This window comes from Entelurus aequoreus, linkage group LG15, assembly GCF_033978785.1.
Source record: "Entelurus aequoreus isolate RoL-2023_Sb linkage group LG15, RoL_Eaeq_v1.1, whole genome shotgun sequence".
NCBI classification, from domain to species: Eukaryota; Metazoa; Chordata; class Actinopteri; order Syngnathiformes; family Syngnathidae; genus Entelurus; species Entelurus aequoreus.
In genome coordinates this window covers 54,258,915-54,283,425 of record NC_084745.1, presented here as the reverse complement: position 1 = coordinate 54,283,425, position 24,511 = coordinate 54,258,915, and the positions used below count along the sequence as shown (strand labels likewise).

General features: G+C 41.0%; 1 protein-coding gene across 2 annotated transcripts in view; it reads right to left on the bottom strand.

The window, feature by feature from the left end:
* The window catches only part of LOC133630263 (outer dynein arm-docking complex subunit 2-like), a 153,455-nt gene that overhangs the window by 20,625 nt on the left and 108,319 nt on the right, over positions 1 to 24,511 (bottom strand). For both annotated transcript variants that reach the window (XM_062021745.1, XM_062021746.1), the window contains 2 exons: positions 13,395 to 13,583; positions 13,049 to 13,270 (listed from right to left, as the gene is read on the bottom strand). In XM_062021745.1, the coding sequence (XP_061877729.1) occupies positions 13,049 to 13,270; positions 13,395 to 13,583 (411 nt within the window). The remainder of the gene's footprint in view (positions 1 to 13,048; positions 13,271 to 13,394; positions 13,584 to 24,511) is intronic.

Here is a 24,511-nt window from a genome sequence, read left to right as displayed (position 1 = left end):
TCCCTTCCGTGATTGGTCATTTCTATGGACACGGAAATGACGTCACCTAAAATTGCGTTTACGGCACATAGTAATGTCGTAATTCAGCTCTGAGTGTGACACTTAAGATTCAGTCCTACACTTCGCTGAAAGTGTGAGTAAGACGCTTGATAACTAACTTTTAAGTGCAGCTTTCAGCGAAGAATTTATTTACTCTTAAGTCAACTCTTAGCAGACTTCTTAGGAGTAATTCTAAGAAGCTTGATAAGTACGGCCCCTGATCGCCAGAGTTACTCTCGGACGAACACGACCACAAAAGACATCAAAGTCAGCAATTGAAAAACAAAACAAAGTAAATATCTTTACGCAGGATATCTACTCATAATGATTTGACCCGTGTGGATTTCTACCATTCTTGCTTCTTGTTCAGAACACTGCACACAGGAAGCAACAAACTGAGCATTCATACTTTGGTAATCCAGTCGTCGTTAAAAGTCAGGGGCCGTACTTATCAAGCTTCTTAGAATGACTCCTAAGAAGTCTGCTAAGAGTTGACTTAAGAGTAAATAAATTCTTCGCTGAAAGCTGCACTTGCAGAAATCAACAAGGAATCGAAAAGTATTAAATCTGTGACAAAAATAATATCCGCTCTGTCTAAACGATACCGTTTGATCAGCTGCTCGTCATCAAAAAAAAAACAACCATTGTTCCGCTCCCTGAACGTTCGCGCACGTCTCTCTCGCCTCAGTGCCACCCCCTGCTGGCAACTCCTAACCACTTAAGACACCTCTGAAGGTCTCTTAAATATCGTGGAGAGTAGGAGTGATTCTTAGACTTAAGAACGTTGATAAAAAGCTTTTATTCTTAAGTTTGAGAGTAGGACTAAATTTCGCAAATTCTCAGGACTTAAGTGTAAAATGGCACTCTAAGAAGCTTGATAAGTACGGCCCCAGATTTCCGCGATTTAATTAGATTTTTTTTCCCGGTTGGTTCTACACACGCCCACTGCCGCTTCACTGTGACACATTCCTCGCTGTTGCCCCCTGTGGGCTGGCGGAGTACATAACAACCCCAGTGTGAATGCTTCCATCAAGACTATTTGGAATAAATGAAAATCTCCGGATGTGGGCACCCAAGTCTAACTGGAAGTTGTTGAAGGTAAACAACATTCCCTGCGGCCTTCAGCGGGCCAAACACTGTCCCTCTACCTTCTAAAGGGGACGGAGGGAAACTTTAAATATACAACTTGAACTGGAAACTTTGAGTCTGTGACTGAAAGTTCCTGCGTGAGAGAGAAGCTGGTAGAGGTTTTCTACATTGAAAAGACTTCCTTGTGGTCTACATAACATGTAATGGTGGTTCTTTGCTCAAACTTGTTTTGGTTCAAAGATCATCTTCAAGTTGCTTTCAGGATGTGCCATTTAGTGGGTGGTCTTGTTTAAATGCCCAAGACAGAGTCCCATTCCAGACTGTTACTTCTAGACCTCCACCCAGATCCCACCTCACTCTTACCCACTTCTCCAAAGTGGGCTGGCTCAAGGTGGAGGACAGAGTTAAACAACTTGCATGAGCCTAGTCTATAAAATCCGCTACACCTCCCTGATACCGAAGTACATGTCAAACTACTTCCTTAACGTAAATGACCGCCATAACCACAACACCAGGGGGTGCTCCACTAACCACGTTAAACCCAGATTCCGAACTAACAAAGGTCTTAACTCATTCTCTTTCTATGCCACATCAATGTGGAATGCGCTCCCAACAGGTATAAAAGAAAGGGCATCTCTATCCTCCTTCAAAACCGCAATAAAAGTTCACCTCCAGGCAGCTACAACCCTAAACTAACACCCTCCCCGGATTGCTAATAATCAAATGTAAACAATCAAATGCAGATACTTTTTCTTATGCCTTCTGATCTCTCTCTCTCTCTCTTTCTCTCTCTCTCTCTCTCTCTTCTCCCCCCCCCCCCCACCCCTGATTGTAAATAATGTAAATAATTAATTGTGATTATCTTGTGTGATGACTGTATTATGATGATAGTATATATCAGGGGTCACCAACGCGGTGCCCGCGGGCACCAGGTAACCCGTAAGGACCAGATGAGTAGCCCGCTGGCCTGTTCTAAAAATAGCTCAAATAGCAGCACTTACCAGTGAGCTGCCTCTATTTTTTCAATTGTATTTATTTACTAGCAAGCTGGTCTCGCTTTGCCCGACATTTTTAATTCTAAGAGAGACAAAACTCAAATAGAATTTGAAAATCCAAGAAAATATTTTAAAGACTTGGTCTTCACTTGTTTAAATAAATTCATAAATTTTTTTACTTTGCTTCTTATAACTTTCAGAAAGACAATTTTAGAGAAAAAATACAACCTTAAAAATGATTTTAGGATTTTTAAACACATATACCTTTTTACCTTTTAGATTCCTTCCTCTTCTTTCCTGACAATTTAAATCAATGTTCAAGTAAATGTATTTTTTTTATTGTAAAGAATAATAAATACATTTTAATTTAATTCTTCATTTTAGCTCCTGTTTTTTCGACGAAGAATATTTGTGAAATATTTCTTCAAACTTATGATTAAAATTCAAAAAAATTATTCTGGCAAATCTAGAAAATCTGTAGAATCAAATTTAAATCTTATTTCAAAGTCTTTTGAATTTCTTTAAAAAAAAATTGTTCTGGAAAATCTAGAAGAAATAATGATTTGTCTTTGCTAGAAATATAGCTTGGTCCAATTTGTTATATATTCTAACAAAGTGTAGATTGGATTTTAACCTATTTAAAACATGTCATCAAAATTCTAAAATTAATCTTAATCAGGAAAAATGACTAATGATGTTCCATAAATTATTTTTTGAATTTTTTCAAAAAGATTCAAATTAGCTAGTTTTTCTCTTCTTTTTTTCGGTTGAACTTTGAATTTTAAAGAGTCAAAATTGAAGATAAACTATGTTTCAAAATTGTATTGTCATTTTTTTCGTGTTTTCTCCTCTTTTAAACCGTCCAATTAAGTGTAAATATCATTATTTATTAATAATAACATAGAGTTAAAGGTAAATTGAGCAAATTGGCTCTTTCTGGCAATTTATTGAAGTGTGTATCAAACTGGTAGCCCTTCGCATTAATCACTACCCAAGAAGTAGCTCTTGCTTTCAAAAAGGTTGGTGACCCCTGGTATGTATGATAGTATATATCTGTATCATGAATCAATTTAAGTGGACCCCGACTTAAACAAGTTGAAAAACTTATTGGGGTGTTACCATTTAGTGGTCAATTGTACGGAATATGTACTTCACTGTGCAACCTACTAATAAAAGTCTCAATCAATCAATCAAATTCGACTGCGTCTCTACCCCGACAACCACGTTCTAGTTCATAGCGCTTCAATACATAGAGGTCTAAGTTCAAACTATTTTTTTCCCCCCGAAAATGGCAACAGTGGAGGACTTTGGCATGCATGTGCATGTACGAGCCAGTCTGCCCCACAAGAGGATAGAGAAAAATACAGAGCTGGACACTGGCCAAGAGTTGGTGGGCGGCCGAGGGTCTCTTGGTTGCTTTGTTGGGTCCGCTCCTGTCTCTGGCCATGGTCCCCCCCCACCCCAGCAGACGATGACGCAGAGGCCACCACACCACAGTGGATATGTTTTTTTTGTTGTTGTTTTACTTTTGTGGCTGTGTGTAGACGTGTCTGGTTGCATCAGCTCTGCTCTTTTAATGTCCTTTGTTGTTTCCCTCTTACACACATGTTAATGTGTGCTATGGCTATTAGGTTTTTTCCCCTTGTCCTCAGTCTGGACCCCCTCTCCAGGGGCCCAGGCTTGGACTGATATTTTTTTTTCTCACCCCACCCCCTTACTAGCTTTTACCTGTTTACCACCATTTTTTTGTAAGGGGGGCGTCAGCGATCCTGTTCTGGCTCCCTGTAATGTTCGATCCTGTTCTGTCTCCCTGTAATGTCTGTCTGCTCTCAAATGGGATTGTGCTGAAAATCTTCATATCCCCTCGGGGATTAATAAAGTATTTCTGATTCTGATAAACAGGAAATACTGACAAAACAAGCGGTAAGCTTAACTGATAGCTCAGCTACAGCTCATTTTATGACCTATTCCGTGTTATATGTTGCACGATTGCACCAAGAGAAATTCCTAGTTTGTGAACCCGTTCTCAAACAATGGCATTAAAAACTATTCTGATTCTAAACAAGAGCACCACGGGAAGGGATTTTAAAACACAAGAAAATAAACATCATGACACAATACAATCTTATTAAAGGCCTACTGAAAGCCACTACTAGCGACCACGCAGTCTGATAGTTTATACATCAATGATGAAATCTTAACATTGCAACACATGCCAATACGGCCGGGTTAACTTATAAAGTGACATTTTAAAATTCCCGGGAAATATCCGGCTGAAACATCGCGGTATGATGATGTATGCGCGTGACGAAGTCCGAGTAACGGAAGTTATGGTACCCCGTAGAATCCTATACAAAAAGCTCTGTTTTCATTTCATAATTCCACAGTATTCTGGACATCTTTTGCAATTTTTTTAATGAACAATGAAGGCTGCAAAGAAGACAGTTGTACTTGACTTCCTACGTCTCCGGGCCGCCAAACGCATCGGGTGAAGTCCTTCGTCCTTCTGCCGATCGCTGGAACGCAGGTGAGCACGGGTGTTGATGAGCAAATGAGGGCTGGCTGGCGTAGGTGGAGAGCTAATGTTTTTAGCATAGCTCTGTGCAGTCCGGTTGCTAAGTTGCGAACTTTATCGTCAATGTTCTCTACTAAATCCCTTCAGCAAAAATATGGCAATATCGCGAAACGATCAAGTATGACACATAGAATGGATCTGCTATTTCCGTTTAAATTAAAAAAAATCATTTCAGTAGGCCTTTAATCTTATTGTTTATATGCGTTTTCGAAAGCTGGTTTCAAGCCAATTCATGCAACTATTTGGGTTTTTTTCTCGTGCATGTTAACATACCGACTGATAACTGGTCAGTTTTCGTCACCTTCTCATGAAAGAGCCTCTTTAGTACATGCAGCTGTCCCAAAGCGTCCACGAGAATTTATGGTTTCAGCAAACAAGCCAGGTTTTTGGGGCGCGATGTAGAGCGTTGCGATACAAAAGGAAGCGCACACGTATAAAACTGTGAGATACCAAGAGTTAGATGTCAAATCCATCGACGCAGCTTCAATTATTTTGGCATGGTATGACGACCCCCCTCTCTCTGGGCTGATGTACAATCGGAGAGGCCAACGGATTCCTCTGCAAATATTTCGTCCGCGCTAAAAAGCTGCGTCGGGTGACGACAGCTCGGTGGAAGCGGTGAACAACATTTGAGCATTTTGGAAGGAATGACACAAAAGGATCAACATCAAACTAAAGCTGCTAATCCATTTTCCAGAGATGCCTAATTTCCTCCGTGAGCCTCCGGGTGCTGCTGCTCCACACATCATTTGGTGGACGTCGGGGTTGCGGTCGCCCAAAAAAACCGTGCTGATTTGGAAGTATGTTTGGAGAGCTTCTCCACAGCGCAGAAAAGCTCACTGAAATACTGCTGCAATAACACGAGTACATTCACCCCCAGTCATAAATTAGACACGGAGCCTCAAATCAATAGTCAATAAAACACCGATGGTGTTGTTTTTTTTAACAAATTCTCACCACGGGGGTGTCCGTGAGTCATCCAAGCGCATTATTGCAGCGCACGCGTGTGATTGACCTGCTCTCAAACTGTAATGTTTCCTCGGGGTCGGGAAGGTACGTTTCGCAGCGCTCCAGACTGAAGCCAGACTGAACAATGAGGCGGTCTGTGGTGGCTTTCCGTGTTTGGAATGAACAAGGAACGCGACTCCGGCTGCAGTTAAGCCATTTAAAAGTTGAAAAGTACATCAATGCGGCATTTTTGTAATCCTTTCCTGGGTACAGTAAGAAGTATATGTAGAGATACATTTCATACATTTGCACACTCTGGCCCAGGGACGCAGATCACGCACTGTGTTGGGCCCTGCAATCTGGAGGTTTTGTCAATTCATAAACCGAATTTTGCAATTCCGGCAGGATTTGCGTGTGAATGCCCAATGTGAGCCATCCGCCGATACGGAACTGAAATGCTTGAATGTCCATTTTTAACAGGGGGGAAATTCCTGGTAATTCAGGGTAATCAGCAAATTTGGGGAACTGGGAAACATGCTGGCTTAAATGTCCAGGGTGAGTGGAGTGTGTGGATGTTGGAACGGTTCAAATCCGTCGAGAAATGTGGGATATGGAGAGGTTTGTACATTGCCCATTTATGGGGGGAAATTACTGGTAATTCAGGGTAATCAGCAAATTTTGGGAACTGGGAAACATGCTGGGTTGAATGTCCAGGGTGAGTGGATGTTGGAACGGTTCAAATCGGTTGAGAAATGTGGGATATGGAGAGGTTTGTACATTGCCCATTTTTAATGGGGGTACATCCTGGTAATTCAGGGTAATCAGCAAACGTTGGGAACTGGGAAACATGCTGGCTTGAATGTCCAGGGTGAGTGGAGTGTGTGGATGTCGGAACGGTTCAAATTGGTTGAGAAATGTGGGCTATGGAGAGGTTTGTACATTGCACATTTTTAATGGGGGGAAATTCCTGGTAATTCAAGGTAATCAGCAAATTTGGGGAACTGGGAAACATGCTGGCTTGAATGTCCAGGGTGTGTGGATGTTGGAACGGTTCAAATCGGTCGAGAAATGTGGGATATGGAGAGGTTTGTACATTGCCCATTATTAACTGGGGGAAATTCCTGGTAATTCAGGGTAATCAGCAAATTTGGGGAACTGGGAAACATGCTGGCTTGAATGTCCAGGGTGTGTGGATGTTGGAACGGTTCAAATCGGTTGAGAAATGTGGGATATGGAGAGGTTTGTACATTGCCCATTTTTAACAGGGGGAAATTCCTGGTAATTCAGGGTAGTCAGCACATTTTGGGAACTGGGAAACATGCTGGCTTGAAGGTCCAGGGTGAGTGGAGTGTGTGGATGTTAAATCGGTTGGGAAATGTGGGCTATGGAGAGGTTTGTACATTGCCCATTTTTAACAGGGGGAAATTCCTGGCAATTCAGGGTAATCAGCAAATTTCGGGAACTGGTAAACATGCTGGCTTGAATGTCCAGGGTGAGTGGAGTGTGTGGATGGTGGAAGGCTTCAAATCTAATGAGAAATGTGGGATATGCAGTCCATTGTAAAATGACCATTCATTGTCAAAGGGGAGAAAATTGTCGGAAATCCTAGGAAAATCGGGAATTTGGGGAAAGGGAAAATTACATTTTTAAAAATATATACTTTTTACGTCTTTTCCTAGACGATATGAATAGGTTGGCGTTGGAATTTTTCGAAAACGGTTGAAAAATGTAGATGTAGATCAGGGGTGTCCAAACTTTTTCCACCGAGGGCCGCACACGGAAACATGGAAGCATGCGGGGGCCATTTTGATATTTTTCATTTTCAAACCTTAACAAAATATATGGATTTTTTTATTTTTTTTTAACCTTTAGGGCTCCCGGGGACTATATAGGGTCTCAGTCAATAAACTGTTGAAAAAAGTCAAATTATTATTATTATTTTTTATTTAAAGGCCTACTGAAATGATTTTTTTCTATTTAAACGGGGATAGCAGATCCATTCTATGTGTCATACTCGATCATTTCGCGATATTGCCATATTTTTGCTGAAAGGATTTAGTAGAGAAAATCGACAATAAAGTTCGCAACTTTTGCTCGCTGATAAAAAAAAAGCCTTGCCTGTAGCGGAAGTAGCGTGACGTCACAGGAGCTAGTATTCCTCACAATTCCCCGTTGTTTACAATGGAGCGAGAGATTCGTCCGCGACAAAGCGACGATTACCCCATTAATTTGAGTGAGGATGAAAGATTCGTGGATGAGGAACGTTACAGTGAAGGACTAGAGAGGCAGTGATGGACGTATCTTTTTTCGCTCTGACCGTAACTTAGGTACAAGCTGGCTCTTTGGATTCCACACTCTCTCCTTTTTCTATTGTAGATCACAGATTTGTATTTTAAACCACCTGGGATACTATATCCTCTTGAAAATGAGAGTCGAGAACGCCAAATGGACATTCAGTGCCTTTTATCTCCACGACAATACATCGGCGAAATGCTTTAGCTACGAGCTAACGTGATAGCATCTTGCTTTAACTGCATATAGAAACAAAAGAAATAAACCCCTGACTGGAAGGATAGATAGAAAATCAACAATACTATTAAACCGTGGACATGTAAATACACGGTTAATGCTTTCCAGGCTGGCGAAGGTTAACAATGCTGTGCTAACGACGCCATTGAAGCTAACTTAGCAACCGGACTGCACAGAGCTATGCTAAAAACATTAGCTCTCCACCTACGCCAGCCAGCCCTCATTTGCTCATCAACACCCGTGCTCACCTGCGTTCCAGCCATCGGCAGAAGGACGAAGGACTTCACCCGATGCGTTTGGCGGCCCGGAGACGTAGGAAGTCAAGGTGAGGTCGGCGGCTAGCGCTCCAACAAAGTCCTCCTGGTTGTGTTGCTGTAGTCCGCTGCTAATACACCGATCCCACCTACAACTGTCTTCTTTGCAGCCTTCATTGTTCATTAAAAAAATTGCAAAAGATGTCCAGAATACTGTGGAATTATGAAATGAAAACAGAGCTTTTTGTATAGGATTGTACGGGGTACCATAACTTCCGTTACTCGGACTTCGTCACGCGCATACGTCATCATACCGCGACGTTTCAGCCGGATATTTCCCGGGAATTTTAAAATGTCACTTTATAAGTTAACCCGGCCGTATTGGCATGTGTTGCAATGTTAAGATTTCATCATTGATATATAAACTATCAGACTGCGTGGTCGCTAGTAGTGGCTTTCAGTAGGCCTTTAATGGAAAGGCAACAAGGCAACCGCTTGTTACTCTCGGGGTCTCCTAGCCGCTCATTTTTTATTGATTGATTGAGACTTTAATTAGTAGATTGCACAGTACAGCACATATTCCGTACAATTGACCACTAAATGGTAACACCCCAATACGTTTTTCAACTTAGTTTATCAATGGCGTTAATCAATTCATGGTAAATCATACGGTCTAAAAATGCATTTTTCCATCGACAACATGACATCATCGCGCCAAGTGCGTGCTCTTTCAGTCAATTAGTGCGCATATGTACAGCCCGGCGCCCCCGACATTTTTTTAATTGTAATTTTGAGGAATTTATCTGAATGTGCATGAACTATTGCTTTTCAAAATTGTTTGAAATGTTTAAATATTAACTGTCAGTTTACTGTACTGTGCCAACTGTACTAATATGAGTACTTATGTTCTATTGTTTCATTGAAAATAAAACCGCAAAAGTCCATTTGGCTGTCATCTGTTTTAATTATGACACACAATTGTGTCAAAGTCATGATTTATTTATTTCATGCTTGAAATAAGAAATGATTACTTGAAAAAAGTAGTTTTATACTTGTGAGTAGAGATGTCCGATAATACCGGACTGCCGATATTATCGGCCGATAAATGCTTTAAAATGTAATATCGGAAATTATCAGTATTGGTTTCAAAAAGTAAAATGTATGACTTTTTAAAAGGCGGCTGTGTACACGGACGTAGGGAGAAGTACAGAGCGCCAATAAACCTTAAAGGCACTGCCTTTGCGTGCTGGCCCAGTCACATAATATCTACGACTTTTCACACACACAAGTGAATGGTCAACAGCCATACAGGTCACACTGAGGGTGGCGGTATAAACAACTTTAACACTGTTACAAATATGCGCCACACTGTGAACCCACACCAAACAAGAATGACAAACCCATTTCGGGAGAACATCCGCACCGTAACACAACATAAACACAACAGAACAAATACCCAGAACCCCCTGCAGCACTAACTCTTCCGGGACGCTACAATATGCTACCCCAGAAATAACTTTGTGACTTCAATAATAAATATGGCAGTGCCATGTTGGCATTTTTTTTCCTAAACTTGAGTTGATTTATTTTGGAAAACCTTGTTCAATGCAGTGTTTTTCAACCTTTTTTGAGCCAAGGCACAATTTTTGCATTGACAAAAATGCGGAGGCACACCACCAGCAGAAATTATTAAAAAACGCAACTCAGTTGACAGTAAAAAGTCGTTGTTGGATATGACTTTAAAGCATAACCAAGCCTCCATCGCTACAGCTCTTGTCTCAAAGTAGGTGTACTGTCACCACCTGTCACGTCACACCCTGACTTATTTGGACTTTTTTGCTGTTTTCCTGTGTGTAGTGTTTTACTTCTTGTCTTGCGCTCCTATTTTGGTGGCTTTTTCTCTTTTTTTGGTATTTTCCTGTAGCAGTTTCATGTCTTCCTTTGAGCGATATTTCCCGCATCTACTTTGTTTTAGCAATCAAGAATATTTCACTTGGTTTTAATCCTTCTTTGTGGGGACATTGTAGATTGTCATGTCATGTTCGGATGTACATTGTGGACGCCGTCCCTGCTTCGCAGTAAGTCTTTGCTGTCGTCCAGCATTCTGTTTTTGTTTACTTTATAGCTAGTTCAGTTTTAGTTTCGTTCTGCATAGCCTTCCCTAAGCTTCAATGCCTTTTCTTAGGGGCACTCACCTTTTGCTTATTTTTGGTTTAAGTATTAGACACCTTTTTACCTGCACACTGCCTTCCGCTGTTTGCAACATCTACAAAGCAGTTAGCTACCGGCTGCCACCTACTGGTATGGAAGAGTATTACACGGTTACTCTGCCGAGCTCAACAACAACACATAATTTGCAGTCTATAATTACTGGTTTGCAAAAAAACATTTTTAACCCAAATAGGTGACATTACATAATCTCCCACGGCATACCAGACCGTATCTCACAGTGTGCCGATGCATAATAATGTGTTAATTCCACGACTGTATATATCGGTATCGCTTGATATCGGTATCGGTAATTAAGGGTTGGACAATATCGGAATATCGGCAAAAAAGCCATTCTCGGACATCTCTAGTTATAAGGCATCAAAAATAAGCCCACAAGGTAGTGAAAATAAGCAAAAAACTAAAGTCTTCAGTAGGGATGATGTTTGATAAGGAATTATCGAGTTCGAGCCTATTATCGAATCCTCTTATCGAACCGATTCCTTATCGATTCTCTTATCGAGTCCAGATAGGTTGTTGTATATGGAAAAAAACACACAATATTTGGTCTAACAAAAGCTCACTTTTATTATATGATGAAAAAATTTAATCTAATAAATAAATAAATATTGACTGCTACCCACCTAAAAAAATAAAATAAAATAAATAAATATTGACTGTTGTTACCAAAGTATATTAAGTGGGATTTTTCAGAGAAACAAATATATACAGTAACACAAAAACAAGCTGTCTCTGTGATCACTACAGGTGTATAAATAATAATATAGTGTTAAATAAAATCAGTCCCTTGGGCACAAAACTGAAAATAATACAGCTCTCCAAAAAGTGCACTTCTGCTGCTATTGGAACATAACTGCTTGTTATGATGCTTTGACAATTTTGCACTTTATTTCTTTATTGAAAGAAAATTCTATGAAGAGAAAAGTTATTTGCAAATGTGGTTACAATGCTAAAAAAATGAAAAGTTAAAGCTAAAAAAAGAAATACACTTTATTGAGTTAACATTATTTCTTTATAGGGGGAAAGATGTGATGAGCTAGAGAATATAACAACTACACTACCCAGCATGCAACGGGAGTTACGAGCATGCGCGGTAGCCCCGAAAAGTGTTGCGTGTTGCCACGCTGTGAAAGTAAACGTCAAGAACTCAGCCAACACGCCTCGTCTGCATTATTTATAATTGGACAGACAACACATCTACAGTGTGATTTTGTAACGTTTACAAGGAAAGAAAAACAAAAGTTCAAAAAGGGAGATGTGTTGTATATATATGTATGTGCTGCGGTTGCTTTAAGAACGTTGTGACAGCTGCCGTAAAGGAGGTGCGGTGCTAGCCTGGTTGCTATGTTTCCGGTTGGTCGTAAAAGTGTTGGTCATGTGTTTTACCCTGCTCAAATCTCTCAGTAAAGTTATCCGATGGATTATAGCTTTTGTTTTGAACTTTATTACACCTTGGAGCGCTTTTTCCGGTCCATTGTTTTTCCTGCTTTCGCTATCTGCGCCTAATGACTGAGCTACGTGATGTCAATTCTTGTGATGTCCCACGGAGCATTTCTGGTCGAATAAAGAATCAACTCTTTTCCTTTACTATAGTGGTCTCGATAACGGGTACCGGTTCTCAAAAAGGGGTCCGAGGACTCGGTTCTTTTCTTATCAAACCACCGGGAAAACCGGTTTCGAGTATCATCCCTAGTCTTCGGAGAACATCCCACTGATTCAGTGTTATAGTGAGTTATCTCTACTTGATGACACAGCTTTGCAACACTTGATATTCTAGTTTCAAGCATGTTTTACTCAATGTAGGTCATTAAATCTCAGCAACAAGCTGTAATGTCTTACGGAGATCATTTAGGACCAAAACACTTAGTGAGAAGAATGATCTTATCAGACAGAAAATAAGCAGATATCAGCCTTATTTGAGATATTTCATCTTACTTAGATTGCAGTTTTTGCAGTGTGTATAAAACAACTTGCAGTGCAGTCTTTGTCAAAACATTTTTTGGATCTGCAGCTCAGAACCATACGCGGCCAAACAGACTAAAAGAAGTTGAATGTGATATTTTTTTTCCCCCCAGGGTCCACAGCTGGTTCTGATCTCTATCCTGATGTCCAGGAACCGGCCTTAGCAACAGTTGCCACCAGCTACCTTGCACTGTAATGGCATGTCGGGCCTAGCAGAGAAATGGCACTTTGCACACACCGAGCTGTTTGCTTTACTCTATTCCCATGACGGCTAGAAAGTGGAGTCGTGTTTCCGCCGCCGAATAAAACACACTTTTGTTCCCCCGCCCTTCAGTGGAGGGCTGTGAATGTAGTCCCAGCCCTCACAACAAGTGTGAGAGTCGTGTTTTTTAAGTCAACACAGCATTTATGCACCGGGGGAAACTCACCTTGACCACTCCTTCGCCGTGCATGGTGATGCAGTTGTTGGACTCCTTGGACAACTGGTGCAGGGCCATCACCGTACTGTGGCGGACTTTCATGTCTTGGGACTTCAAGTAGAGCACGAGCGGGGGCACCACACCCGCCTCCCCGAAGGCCGCCCGGTTGTTGCGCCAGGAGCAGCACTGGGCGATGGCCTGGGCCAGGTGGCAGCGGAGCATGTCGTTGGGCTGGGTGGACAACAGGAGACCATGAAGCTCAGAGGTCAATTCAAAGGGAAAACTCTACTACAGAAATCGCTTGTCTTATTAGCTGGATTGATGAAGCACAAAGAAAAGCGTTGTATTGACTTACATTGTCAGTCAGCTTGGCCAGAAGGGAGACGACCTCATAGTCCGTCAGGACGGCCAGGTTGTACTTGTCTTTGGCTATTCTGGCCACCACGGCACACATGCTCGCCAGGACCTTGTCGTCAGGGGACTTCAGTAAGTCAATCACCAGCTCCATAGCGCCCATCAGCGAGCTCACCATTTCCCCTGCTTCCTAAAACCAAAGCAATTTAGTGTCAAGGTTTTGTCAAAATGTGCCTTTTTGAGTTATCTAAAGCAGGCACAAAACATTGATACAATGTTGACTATACATATGTTTGTTTGTTTTTTAAACTGACTTCTAAACCACGTTGTAAAATAGTTGTATTTGTAAATTGTTACCACGATGATGTCTAACGTTGGATCCACGTTGTTGGTTAGGAAATGACCAAATTTCAACGGTCAAATCAACGTCAGAACGCAACATTGATTAAACGTTGTCAAAAAGCATGTTGTTTCAACGTTGTATTTGTGTTGTAGAATATTGGTTGGAAAATGACCAAAATTCAATAATCAAATCAACGTCAGAACCCAACATTGATTAAACGTTGTTAAAAAGCATGTTGGTTCAACATTGTATTTGCGTTGTAGAATATTGGTTGGGAAATGACCAAATATCAACGTCACAACCTGACATTGAATAAACGTTATCAAAAAAACATGTTGTTTCAACGTTGTATTTGTGTTGTAAAAAAATTGGTTGGGAAATGACCAAAATTCAATGTCAAAACAACGTCAGAACCCAACATTGATTAAACGTCGTCAAAAAGCATGTTGTTTCAACGTTGTATTTGTGTTGTAGAATATTGGTCGGGAAATGACCAATTTTCAATGGTAAAATTAACGTCAGAACCCAACATTGATTAAACGTTGTCAAAAAGCATGTTGCTTCAACGTTGTATTTATGTTGTAGAATATTGGTTGGGAAATGACCAAAATTCAATGGTCAGATTAACGTCGGAACCCAACATTGATTAAACGTTGCCAATGTTATTTCTGCGTCGTATTTGTGTTGTAGAATATTGGTTAGGAAATGACCAAAATTCAACGGTCAGATCAACGTCACAACCTGACATTGAGTAAACGTTGTTAAAAGGTATGTTGTTTCAACGTTGTATTTGTGTTGTAGAATATTGGTTGGGAAATGACCAAAATTTAATGGTCAGATCAACGTCACAACCTGACATTGATTAAAGGTCGTCAAAAAGCATGTTGTTTCAACGTTGTATTTGCGTTGTATAATATTAGTTGGGAAATGACCAAATTTCAACGATCATATTAAAGTCAGAACCCAACATTGATTAAACGTTGTCAAAAGGTATGTTGTTTCCACGATGTATTTGTGTTGTAGAATATTTGTTGGGAAATTACCAAAATTCAACGGTCAGATCAACATCACAACCTGACATTGAGTAAACGTTGTTAAAAGGTATGTTTCAACGTTGTATTTGTGTTGTAGAATATTGGTTGGGAAATGACCAAAATTCAATGGTAACATCAACGTCAGAACCTGACATTGATTAAACGTTGTCAAAAAGCATGTTGTTTCAATGTGTATTTGTGTTGTAGAATATTGGTTGGGAAATTACCAAATTTCAATGGTTAGATCAACATCACAACCTCACATTGAGTAAACGTTGTTAAAGGGTATGTTGTTTCAACGTTGTATTTGTGTGGTAGAATATTGGTTGGAAAATGACCAAATTTCAATGTCAAATCAACGTCAGAACCCAACATTGATTAAACGTTGTCAAAAAGCATGTTGTTTCAATGTTGTATTTGTGTGGTAGAATATCGGTTGGGAAATGACCAAAATTCAATGGTCAGATCAACGTCACAACCTGACATTGAGTAAACATTGTCAAAAAGCATGTTGTTTTAACGTTGTATTTGCGTTGTATAATATTGGTTGGGAAATGACCAAATTTCAACGATAATATCAACGTCAGAACCCAACATTGATTAAACGTTGTCAAAAAGCATGTTGTTTCAACGTTGTATTTGTGTTGTAGAATATTGGTTGGGAAATGACCAAAATTCAACGGTCAGATCAACGTCACAACCTGACATTGAGTAAATGTTGTTAAAAGGTATGTTCTTTCAACGTTGTATATGTGTTGTAGAATATTGGTTGGAAAATGACTAAATTTCAATGTCAAATCAACGTCAGAACCCAACATTGATTAAACGTTGTCAAAAAGTATGTTGTTTCAACGTTGTATTTGTGTTGTAGAATATTGGTTGGGAAATGACCAAAATTCAATAGTCAGATCAACATCACAACCTGACATTGAGTAAATGTTGTTAAAAGGTATGTTGTTTCAACGTTGTATTTGTGTGGCAGAATATTGGTCGGGAAATGACCAATTTTAATGGTAAAATTAACGTCACAACCCAACATTGATTAAACGTTGTCAAAAAGCATGTTGTTTCAACGTTGTATTTGTGTTGTAGAATATTGGTTGGAAAATGACCAAAATTCAATGGTCAGATCAACGTCACAACCTGACATTGAGTAAACGTTGTCAAAAAGTATGTTGTTTCAACGTTGTATTTGTGTTGTAGAATATCGGTGGGGAAATGACCAAATATCAATGGTCAAATCAACATCAGAATCCAACATTGATTAAACAATGTCAAAAAGCATATTGCTTCAATGTGTATTTGTGTTGTAGAATATTGGTTGGGAAATGACCAATTTTCAATGGTAAAATTAACGTCAGAACCCAACATTGAGTACACGTTTTAAAAAAGCATGTTATTTCAACGTCGTATTTGTGTTGTAAAATATTGGTTGGGAAATGACCAAAATTCAATAGTCAGATCAACGTCACAACCTGACATTGAGTAAATGTTGTTAAAAGGTATGTTGTTTCAACGTTGTATTTGTGTGGCAGAATATTGGTCGGGAAATGACCAATTTTCAATGGTAAAATTAACGTCAGAACCCAAAATTGATTAAACGTTGTCAAAAAGCATGTTGCTTCAACGTTGTATTTATGTTGTAGAATATTGGTTGGGAAATGACCAAAATTCAATGGTCAAATTAACGTCAGAACCCAACATTGATTAAACGTTGCCAATGTTATTTCTACGTCGTATTTGTGTTGTAGAATATTGGTTGGGAAATGACCAAATTTCAACGGTCAAATCAACGTCAGAACCCGACATTGATTAAATGTTGTCAAAAAGCATGTTGTTTCAACGTTGTATTTGCGTTGTATAATATTTGTTGGGAAATGACCAAAATTCAATGGTAACATCAACGTCACAACCTGACATTGAGTAAACATTGTCAAAAAGCATGTTGTTTCAACGTTGTATTTGCGTTGTATAATATTAGTTGGGAAATGACCAAATTTCAACGATCATATCAACGTTACAACCCAACATTGATTAAACGTTGTCAAAAAGCATGTTGTTTCAACGTTGTATTTGTGTTGTAGAATATTGGTCGGAAAATGCCCAACATTCAATGGTCAGATCAACATCACAACCCAACATTGATTAAACGTTGTCAAAAAGCATGTTGTTCCAATGTCAGATTTGAGTTGCTCAACGTCAGGACCCAATTCAACAAGTTCTGCGGGGCCGCTAGCAAACACAAAAGTGTTAATTTTGTAGAAATGATCCGGATCGGGCCTAAAACCGAATTAGTTTCCGACATTCCCTGAAAGTTTCATTAAAATCAGTCCATAACTTTTTGAGCTGACTATTCGGGATTGGTTCCTCGTGTTTCGTTTCCTGGGAATCACTTGCCAGTTTTGTGAAGGATTCCTCAATGGATCCCTGTGGGCGTGCATGATGTCACCACGAAACTAACGCTGAGTAATGATGGAAGGGAGTTACGAAAGGGTGGCAACATGCTCTACTTGAAACGTGGATATTTATCCAAAGGGAGCAAATACTAGCGGAAACATTAGCACACGCAGAGTTAGATACATTTGAATGAATGACGCATTTTTGATTAGAGCATCTCCAACACTTTAGCCATCTCTTTATCAAAGTGACAACTGAAATGTTTAGCAGGATCCAAAATGCAATAGGAATTGTGACCCACCAACCAACCCACCAACCAACCAACCAACTAACCCACCAACCAACCAACCCACCCAACCAACCTACCAACCCACCAACCAACCTACCAACCCACCAACCAACCAACCCACCAACCAACCAACCCACCAACCAACTAACCCACCAACTAACCCACCAACCAACCCACCAACCAACCAACCCACCAACCCACCAACCCACCAACCCACCAACCAACCAACCCACCAACCAACCCACCAACCAACCCACCAACCAACTAACCCACCAACCAACCCACCCACCAACCCACCCACCAACCCACCAACCAACCAACCAACCCACCCACCCACCCACCCACCCACCAACCAACCAACAAACCCACCAACCCACCAACCCACCAACCAACCCACCAACCAACCCACCAACCAACCCACCAACCAACCAACCCACCAACCAACCAACCCACCAACCACAACCAACCCACCAACCAACCAACCCACCAACCAACCAACCACAACCAACCCAACAACCAACCAACCCACCCACCCACCAACCAACCCACCCACCCACCCACCAACCAACCGACCAACCCACCCACCCACCCACCAACCAACCAACCCACCCACCAACCAACCCACCAACCAACCAACCCACCAACCAACCCACCAACCCACCAACCAACCCACCAACCAACCCACCAACCAACCAACCCACCAACCCACCAACCAACCAAACAACCAACCAACAACCAACCAACCAACCCACCAACCAACCCACCAACCAACCAACCAACCCACCCACCCACCAACCAACCAACTAACCCACCAACCAACCCACCAACCCACCAACCAACCAACCCACCCACCAACCCACCAACCCACCAACCCACCAACCAACCAACCCACCAACCAACCAACCAACCCACCCACCCACCAACCAACCAACTAACCCACCAACCAACCAACCCACCAACCACAACCAACCCACCAACCACAACCCACCCACCAACCAACCAACTAACCCACCAACCAACCAACCCACCAACCACAACCAACCCACCAACCACAACCCACCAACCAACCAACCAACCCACCCACCCACCAACCAACTAACCAACCAACCAACCAACCAACTAACCCACCAACCAACCAACCCACCAACCACAACCAACCCACCAACCACAACCCACCAACCAACCAACCAACCCACCCACCCACCAACCAACTAACCAACCAACCAACCAACCAACCAACCCACCAACCAACCAACCAACCAACTAACCCACCAACCAACCAACCCACCAACCACAACCAACCCACCAACCACAACCCACCAACCAACCAACCAACCCACCCACCCACCAACCAACTAACCAACCAACCAACCAACCAACCAACCAACCCACCAACCAACCAAGCAACCAACTAACCCACCAAGCAAGCAAGGGGCAACAATGAAATAACTTCTTGGGAAAGTAACATGTAAACAATGTTATTATGGTCTGTCTTGCTGAACAAGTGGAATGGACGCCACTTTATTGTGCATTCATTAAGACACCTGGCGTTAGAAGTTCTCCCACATGGGATCAATCCACTTCCACTTTATTGCTGCCTTCTCCAGCCAGGCCTGCTTTCTTGTCAGCACCTCCACTTTTCATGTCCTCATTCTTTCCGGGCAACTGTCGAAATGTTGAACAGATTTAGCGTGGTTTTGTGTACAGCTGCACTCTCTCTTTAGGATCCACTGTGGACTTGAGCTATACAGATGTCATGTGTGCTATACAGATGTCATGTGTGCTATACAGATGTCATGTGTGCTATACAGATGTCATGTGTGCTGACAGCTACAGAAGCACTACATGTGGATGCATCTGATGTTATGCTAACTGTAATACAGGGAACATGTCCCGATACCAATATTTTGGTGCCGGTACCAAAATGTATTTCAATACTTTTCTAAATAAAGGAGACCACAAAAATTTGCATTATTGTCTTTATTTTAATAAAAAATTTTAGTGTACATGAAACGTATGTTTATTATTGTCATTTAGTCCTTAAATAAAATAGTGAACATACTCGAAAACTTGTCTTTTAGTAGTAAGTAAACAAACAAACTCCTAATTAGTCTATGCAGTAACATATTGTGTCATTTATACACCTATTATTTTGAGGGACAAACTGTAAAAATGTATTATTAATCTACTTGTTCATTTACTGTTAATATCGGCTTACTTTCTCTTTTAACATGTTCTATCTACACTTCTGTTCAAATGCAATAATCACTTATTCTTCTCTTCTTTGATACTTTACATGAGTTTTGGATGATACCACACATTTGGGTATGGATCCGATACCAAGTAGTTACAGGATCATACATTGGTCATAAAAGTCTTCATGTGTCCAGTGACATATTTACTGAGAGTATAAACATAGTATGAATTAAAAAAAAACTAAAAAAGATTTTGTAACGATAAAAAATATTGATGTAATCATAGTAATATCGACTAGATTCGCTCCTGTACTTGGTATCATTACAGTGGATGTCAGGTGTAGATCCACACCATGGCGTTTGTTTACATTGTGACGCCGGCAGTGAAGCATGTTTAGCTATTCCTCATCCTGCAGTGATAATGCTACTTGTAAGAAACTCACTTTATTTGTCGCCATGGAGGCCAGGATTAGTGATTTAGAAGTAGCTAAAACACTGCGGATGGACGTTAGCCGCTAGCTAGCTAGCCATGTCTTAAAGCACCTCTTCCTTATAGCTGCATCGTTAGTTTTTAGACGAAAATGCGTCCGTTCTCCCTTTTCTGTCTACAAACTATGTCTGCTTGTAAGTACTCTGTGATTGTGCGCTGCTGAACATGCTCCTCTGCTGGTAAAACCAGCAATGTCACTACGTGACGACGACGCGCCGTCATGCCCGTTAAAAAAAGGTGGGTAGGGGGGAAACCGGTACTTTTTAGAGGCGATATACTGTAGTACGGAATATGATTAATTAGTATCGCGGTACTATACTAGTACCGGTATACCGTACAACCCTCGTACATTCTATTGGAGGTGCGGCATTCATTCATGTGAGTGGACTCTTCAATTAATTCCTATCTATTAGAGTAACTCCTCTATGACAGAGGTCCACAACCACCGGTCCGGGGACCGGTACCAATCCATGACACATTTCCTGCATACATTTATAAATGACCGCATTTTCTCAGACTTAACTTCCGCCTGTCCCACGAGACACACCGATAGTTTTGTTTATCGATGTATAAAACACCTGGTAGAAAGTCGACATTTGATTTATTTCTTATTAGGGATGTCCGATAATATCGGCCTGCTGATATTATCGGCCGATAAATGCGTTAAAATGTAATATCGGAAATTATCGGTATCGGTTTTTTTGTTATCGGTATTGTTTTTTTTTTTTTTTTTTTTATTAAATCAACATAAAAAACACAAGATACACTTACAATTAGTGCACCAACCCAAAAAACCTCCCTCCCCCATTTCTTTCTGTTATCAATATTGTGGTTCCTACATTATATATCAATATATATCAATACAGTCTGCAAGGGATACAGTCCGTAAGCACACATGCTGCTCCACTAATAGTACTAACCTTTAACACTTCATTTGACTCATTTTCATTAATTACTAGTTTCTATGTAACTGTTTTTATATTGTTTTACTTTCTTTTTTATTCAAGAAAATGTTTTTAATTTTATCTTATTTTACTTTATTTTTTAAAAAGTACCTTATCTTCACCATACCTGGTTGTCCAGATTAGGCATAATAATGTGTTAATTCCACGACTGCATACTGTATATCGGTTGATATCGGTATCGGTAATTAAAGAGTTGGACAATATCGGAATATCGGCAAAAAGCCATTATTGGACATCCCTATTTCCTATATCTTTGTTAGATGGGACCATGCACATTATTGAAATGTGCTACATCACAAGTGTCAAACTCAAGGCCCGGGGGCCAAATCTGGCCCAGCCACATCATTTAATATTTGGCCCTCGAAATATGCGTTAGTGAAGTACCAATAAATGTATTAGTTTTTCCCATTTTGACAAGTACTGCATGAAATTGCATAACTTTAATGGTATCCAATATCGCAACAAATATTATTGTCATGCTTTCCAAAATATAAATAAATATCTGCTTGACTTATAATTAGGGATGTCCGATAATATCGGACTGCCGATATTATCGGACAATAAATGCTTTAAAATGTGATATCGGAAATTATCGGTATCGGTTTCAAAAAGTAAATTTTATGACTTTTTTAAAACGCGACTGTGTACACGGACGTAGGGACAAGTACAGAGCGCCAATAAACCTTAAAGGCACTGCCTTTGCGTGCCGGCCCAGTCACATAACATCTACGGCTTTTCACACACACAAGTGAATGCAATCGCAATACTTGGTCAACAACCATACAGGTCACACTGAGGGGTGGCCGTATAAACAAGTTTAACACTGTTACAAATATGTGCCACACTGTGAACCCACACCAAACAAGAATGACAAACACAATTCGGGAGGACATCCGCACCATAACACCACATAAACACAACAGAACAAATACCCAGAACCCCTGGCAGCACTAACTCTTCCGGGACGCTACAATATACACCCCCCCGCTACCTCCTACCCCCCACCCAACCAGTAATGCACTTTGTGACTTCAATAATAAATATGGCAGTGCCATGTTGGCATTTTTTTCCATAACTTGAGTTGATTTATTTTGGAAAACCTTGTTACTTTGTTTAATGCATCCAGCGGGCCATCACAACACAATTAGGCATAATAATGTGTTAATTCCACCACTGTATATATCGGTATCGGTTGATATCGGTATCGGTAATTAAAGGCCTACTGAAATGATTTTTTTGAATTCAAACGGGAATAGCAGATCCATTCTATGTGTCATACTTGATCATTTCGCGATATTGCCATATTTTTGCTGAAAGAATTTAGTAGAGAAAATCGACGATAAAGTTTGCAACTTTTGCTCGCTGATAAAAAAAAATCCTTGCCTGTAGCGGAAGTAGCGTGACGTCACAGGAGCTAGTATTCCTCACAATTCCCCGTTGTTTACAATGGAGCGAGAGAGATTCGGACCGAGAAAGTGATGATTACCCCATTAATTTGAGCGAGGATGAAAGATTCGTGGATGAGGAACGTTACAGTGAAGGACTTGAGAGACAGTGATGGACGTATCTTTTTTCGCTCTGACCGTAACTTAGGTACAAGCTGGCTCGTTGGATTCCACACTCTCCTTTTTCTATTGTGGATCACGGATTTGTATTTTAAACCACCTGGGATACTATATCCTCTTGAAAATGAGAGTCCAGAACGCGAAATGGACATTCAGTGCCTTTTATCTCCACGACAATACATCGGCGAAATGCTTTAGCTACGAGCTAACGTGATAGCATCTTGCTTTAACTGCATATAGAAACAAAAAAATAAACCCCTGACTGGAAGTATAGATAGAAAATCAACAATACTATTAAACCGTGGACATGTAAATACACGGTTAATGCTTTCCAGGCTGGCGAAGGTTAACAATGCTGTGCTAACGACGCCATTGAAGCTAACTTAGCAACGGGACCTCACAGAGCTATGCTAAAAACATTAGCTCTCCACCTACGCCAGCCATCCCTCATCTACTCATCAACACCCGTGCTCACCTGCGTTCCAGCGATCGGCAGTAGGACGAAGGACTTCACCCGATGCGTTTGGCGGCCCGGAGACGTAGGAAGTCAAGGTGAGGTCGGCGGCTAGCGCGGCTAGCGCGGCTAGTGCGGCTAGCGCGGCTAGCGCTCCAACAAAGTCCTCCTGGTTGTGTTGCTGTAGTCCGCTGCTAATACACCGATCCCACCTACAACTGTCTTCTTTGCAGCCTTCATTGTTCATTAAACAAATTGCAAAAGATGTCCAGAATACTGTGGAATTATGAAATGAAAACAGAGCTTTTTGTATAGGATTCTACGGGGTACCATAACTTCCGTTACTCGGACTTCGTCACGCGCATACGTCATCATACCGCGACGTTTCAGCCGGATATTTTCCGGGAAGTTTTAAAAGTCACTTTATAAGTTAACCCGGCCGTATTGGCATGTGTTGCAATGTTAAGATTTCATCATTGATATATAAACTATCAGACTGCGTGGTCGCTAGTAGTGGCTTTCAGTAGGCCTTTAAGAGTTGGACAATATCGGGATATCAGATATCGGCAAAAAAGCCATTATCGGACATCTCTACTTATAAGGCATCAAAAATAAGCCCACAAGTTAGCGAAAATAAGCAAAATACTAGAGTCTTCAGAGTACATCCCACTGATTCAGTGTTATAGTATTTCTCTTCCCCTTTCTTCGCTGTATTTATACGACACACGTGGTGCATGAGAATAAGGCCAGTATTAAAGCGGCCCCTGCTGCAAATAAAGGTTGGGGAACCCAGCTCTATGGTGCTGTCGTTTAATTGTTATTTATAAATGTCCTTACATAATAGAACTGTTGCAACAAACTTAACTGGTCTGGGATTTAAAGCAAAGAGGTGACATTTACAGCTCTTACCCCCGGAGAACTTCTCCCAGTTCAGATTCATGATCCGAGTCAGTACCACAGAACTCGTACCCACTTATGGAGCAACCATCTACCAAAACCAGAGTCTGGTAGGGAGCTCTAAAAGAACCACAGCGGAAGCGCTGCCAGGGCAGTTGGCTTGACTGGAGCTTGGCACATTAGCGCACTCTTAAAATACTACTGCTAGATTGCAGAAGGTGGCTAGTTTTAAATCTAAATAGCCTGCATGGGCATAAGTACACAACTTAAGACTCTTGTGGGGAGACTTTCCACTACAAAATGCTGGAGTGTGTCTGGGGAATGTTTGTACATTCATTGATTTTTTTAAAGGTCCCTCGAGAGTTATATTCCGGTTCATCCTAAAGTTTTTGTGTCGGGGTTGCGGTCTGGACCCTTGAGCGGCACTTTGCCAAATGTAGAACCCCGGTTTAGTTGCAGTTGAGTTAGTATACTGCTGAGTTGTAGCCA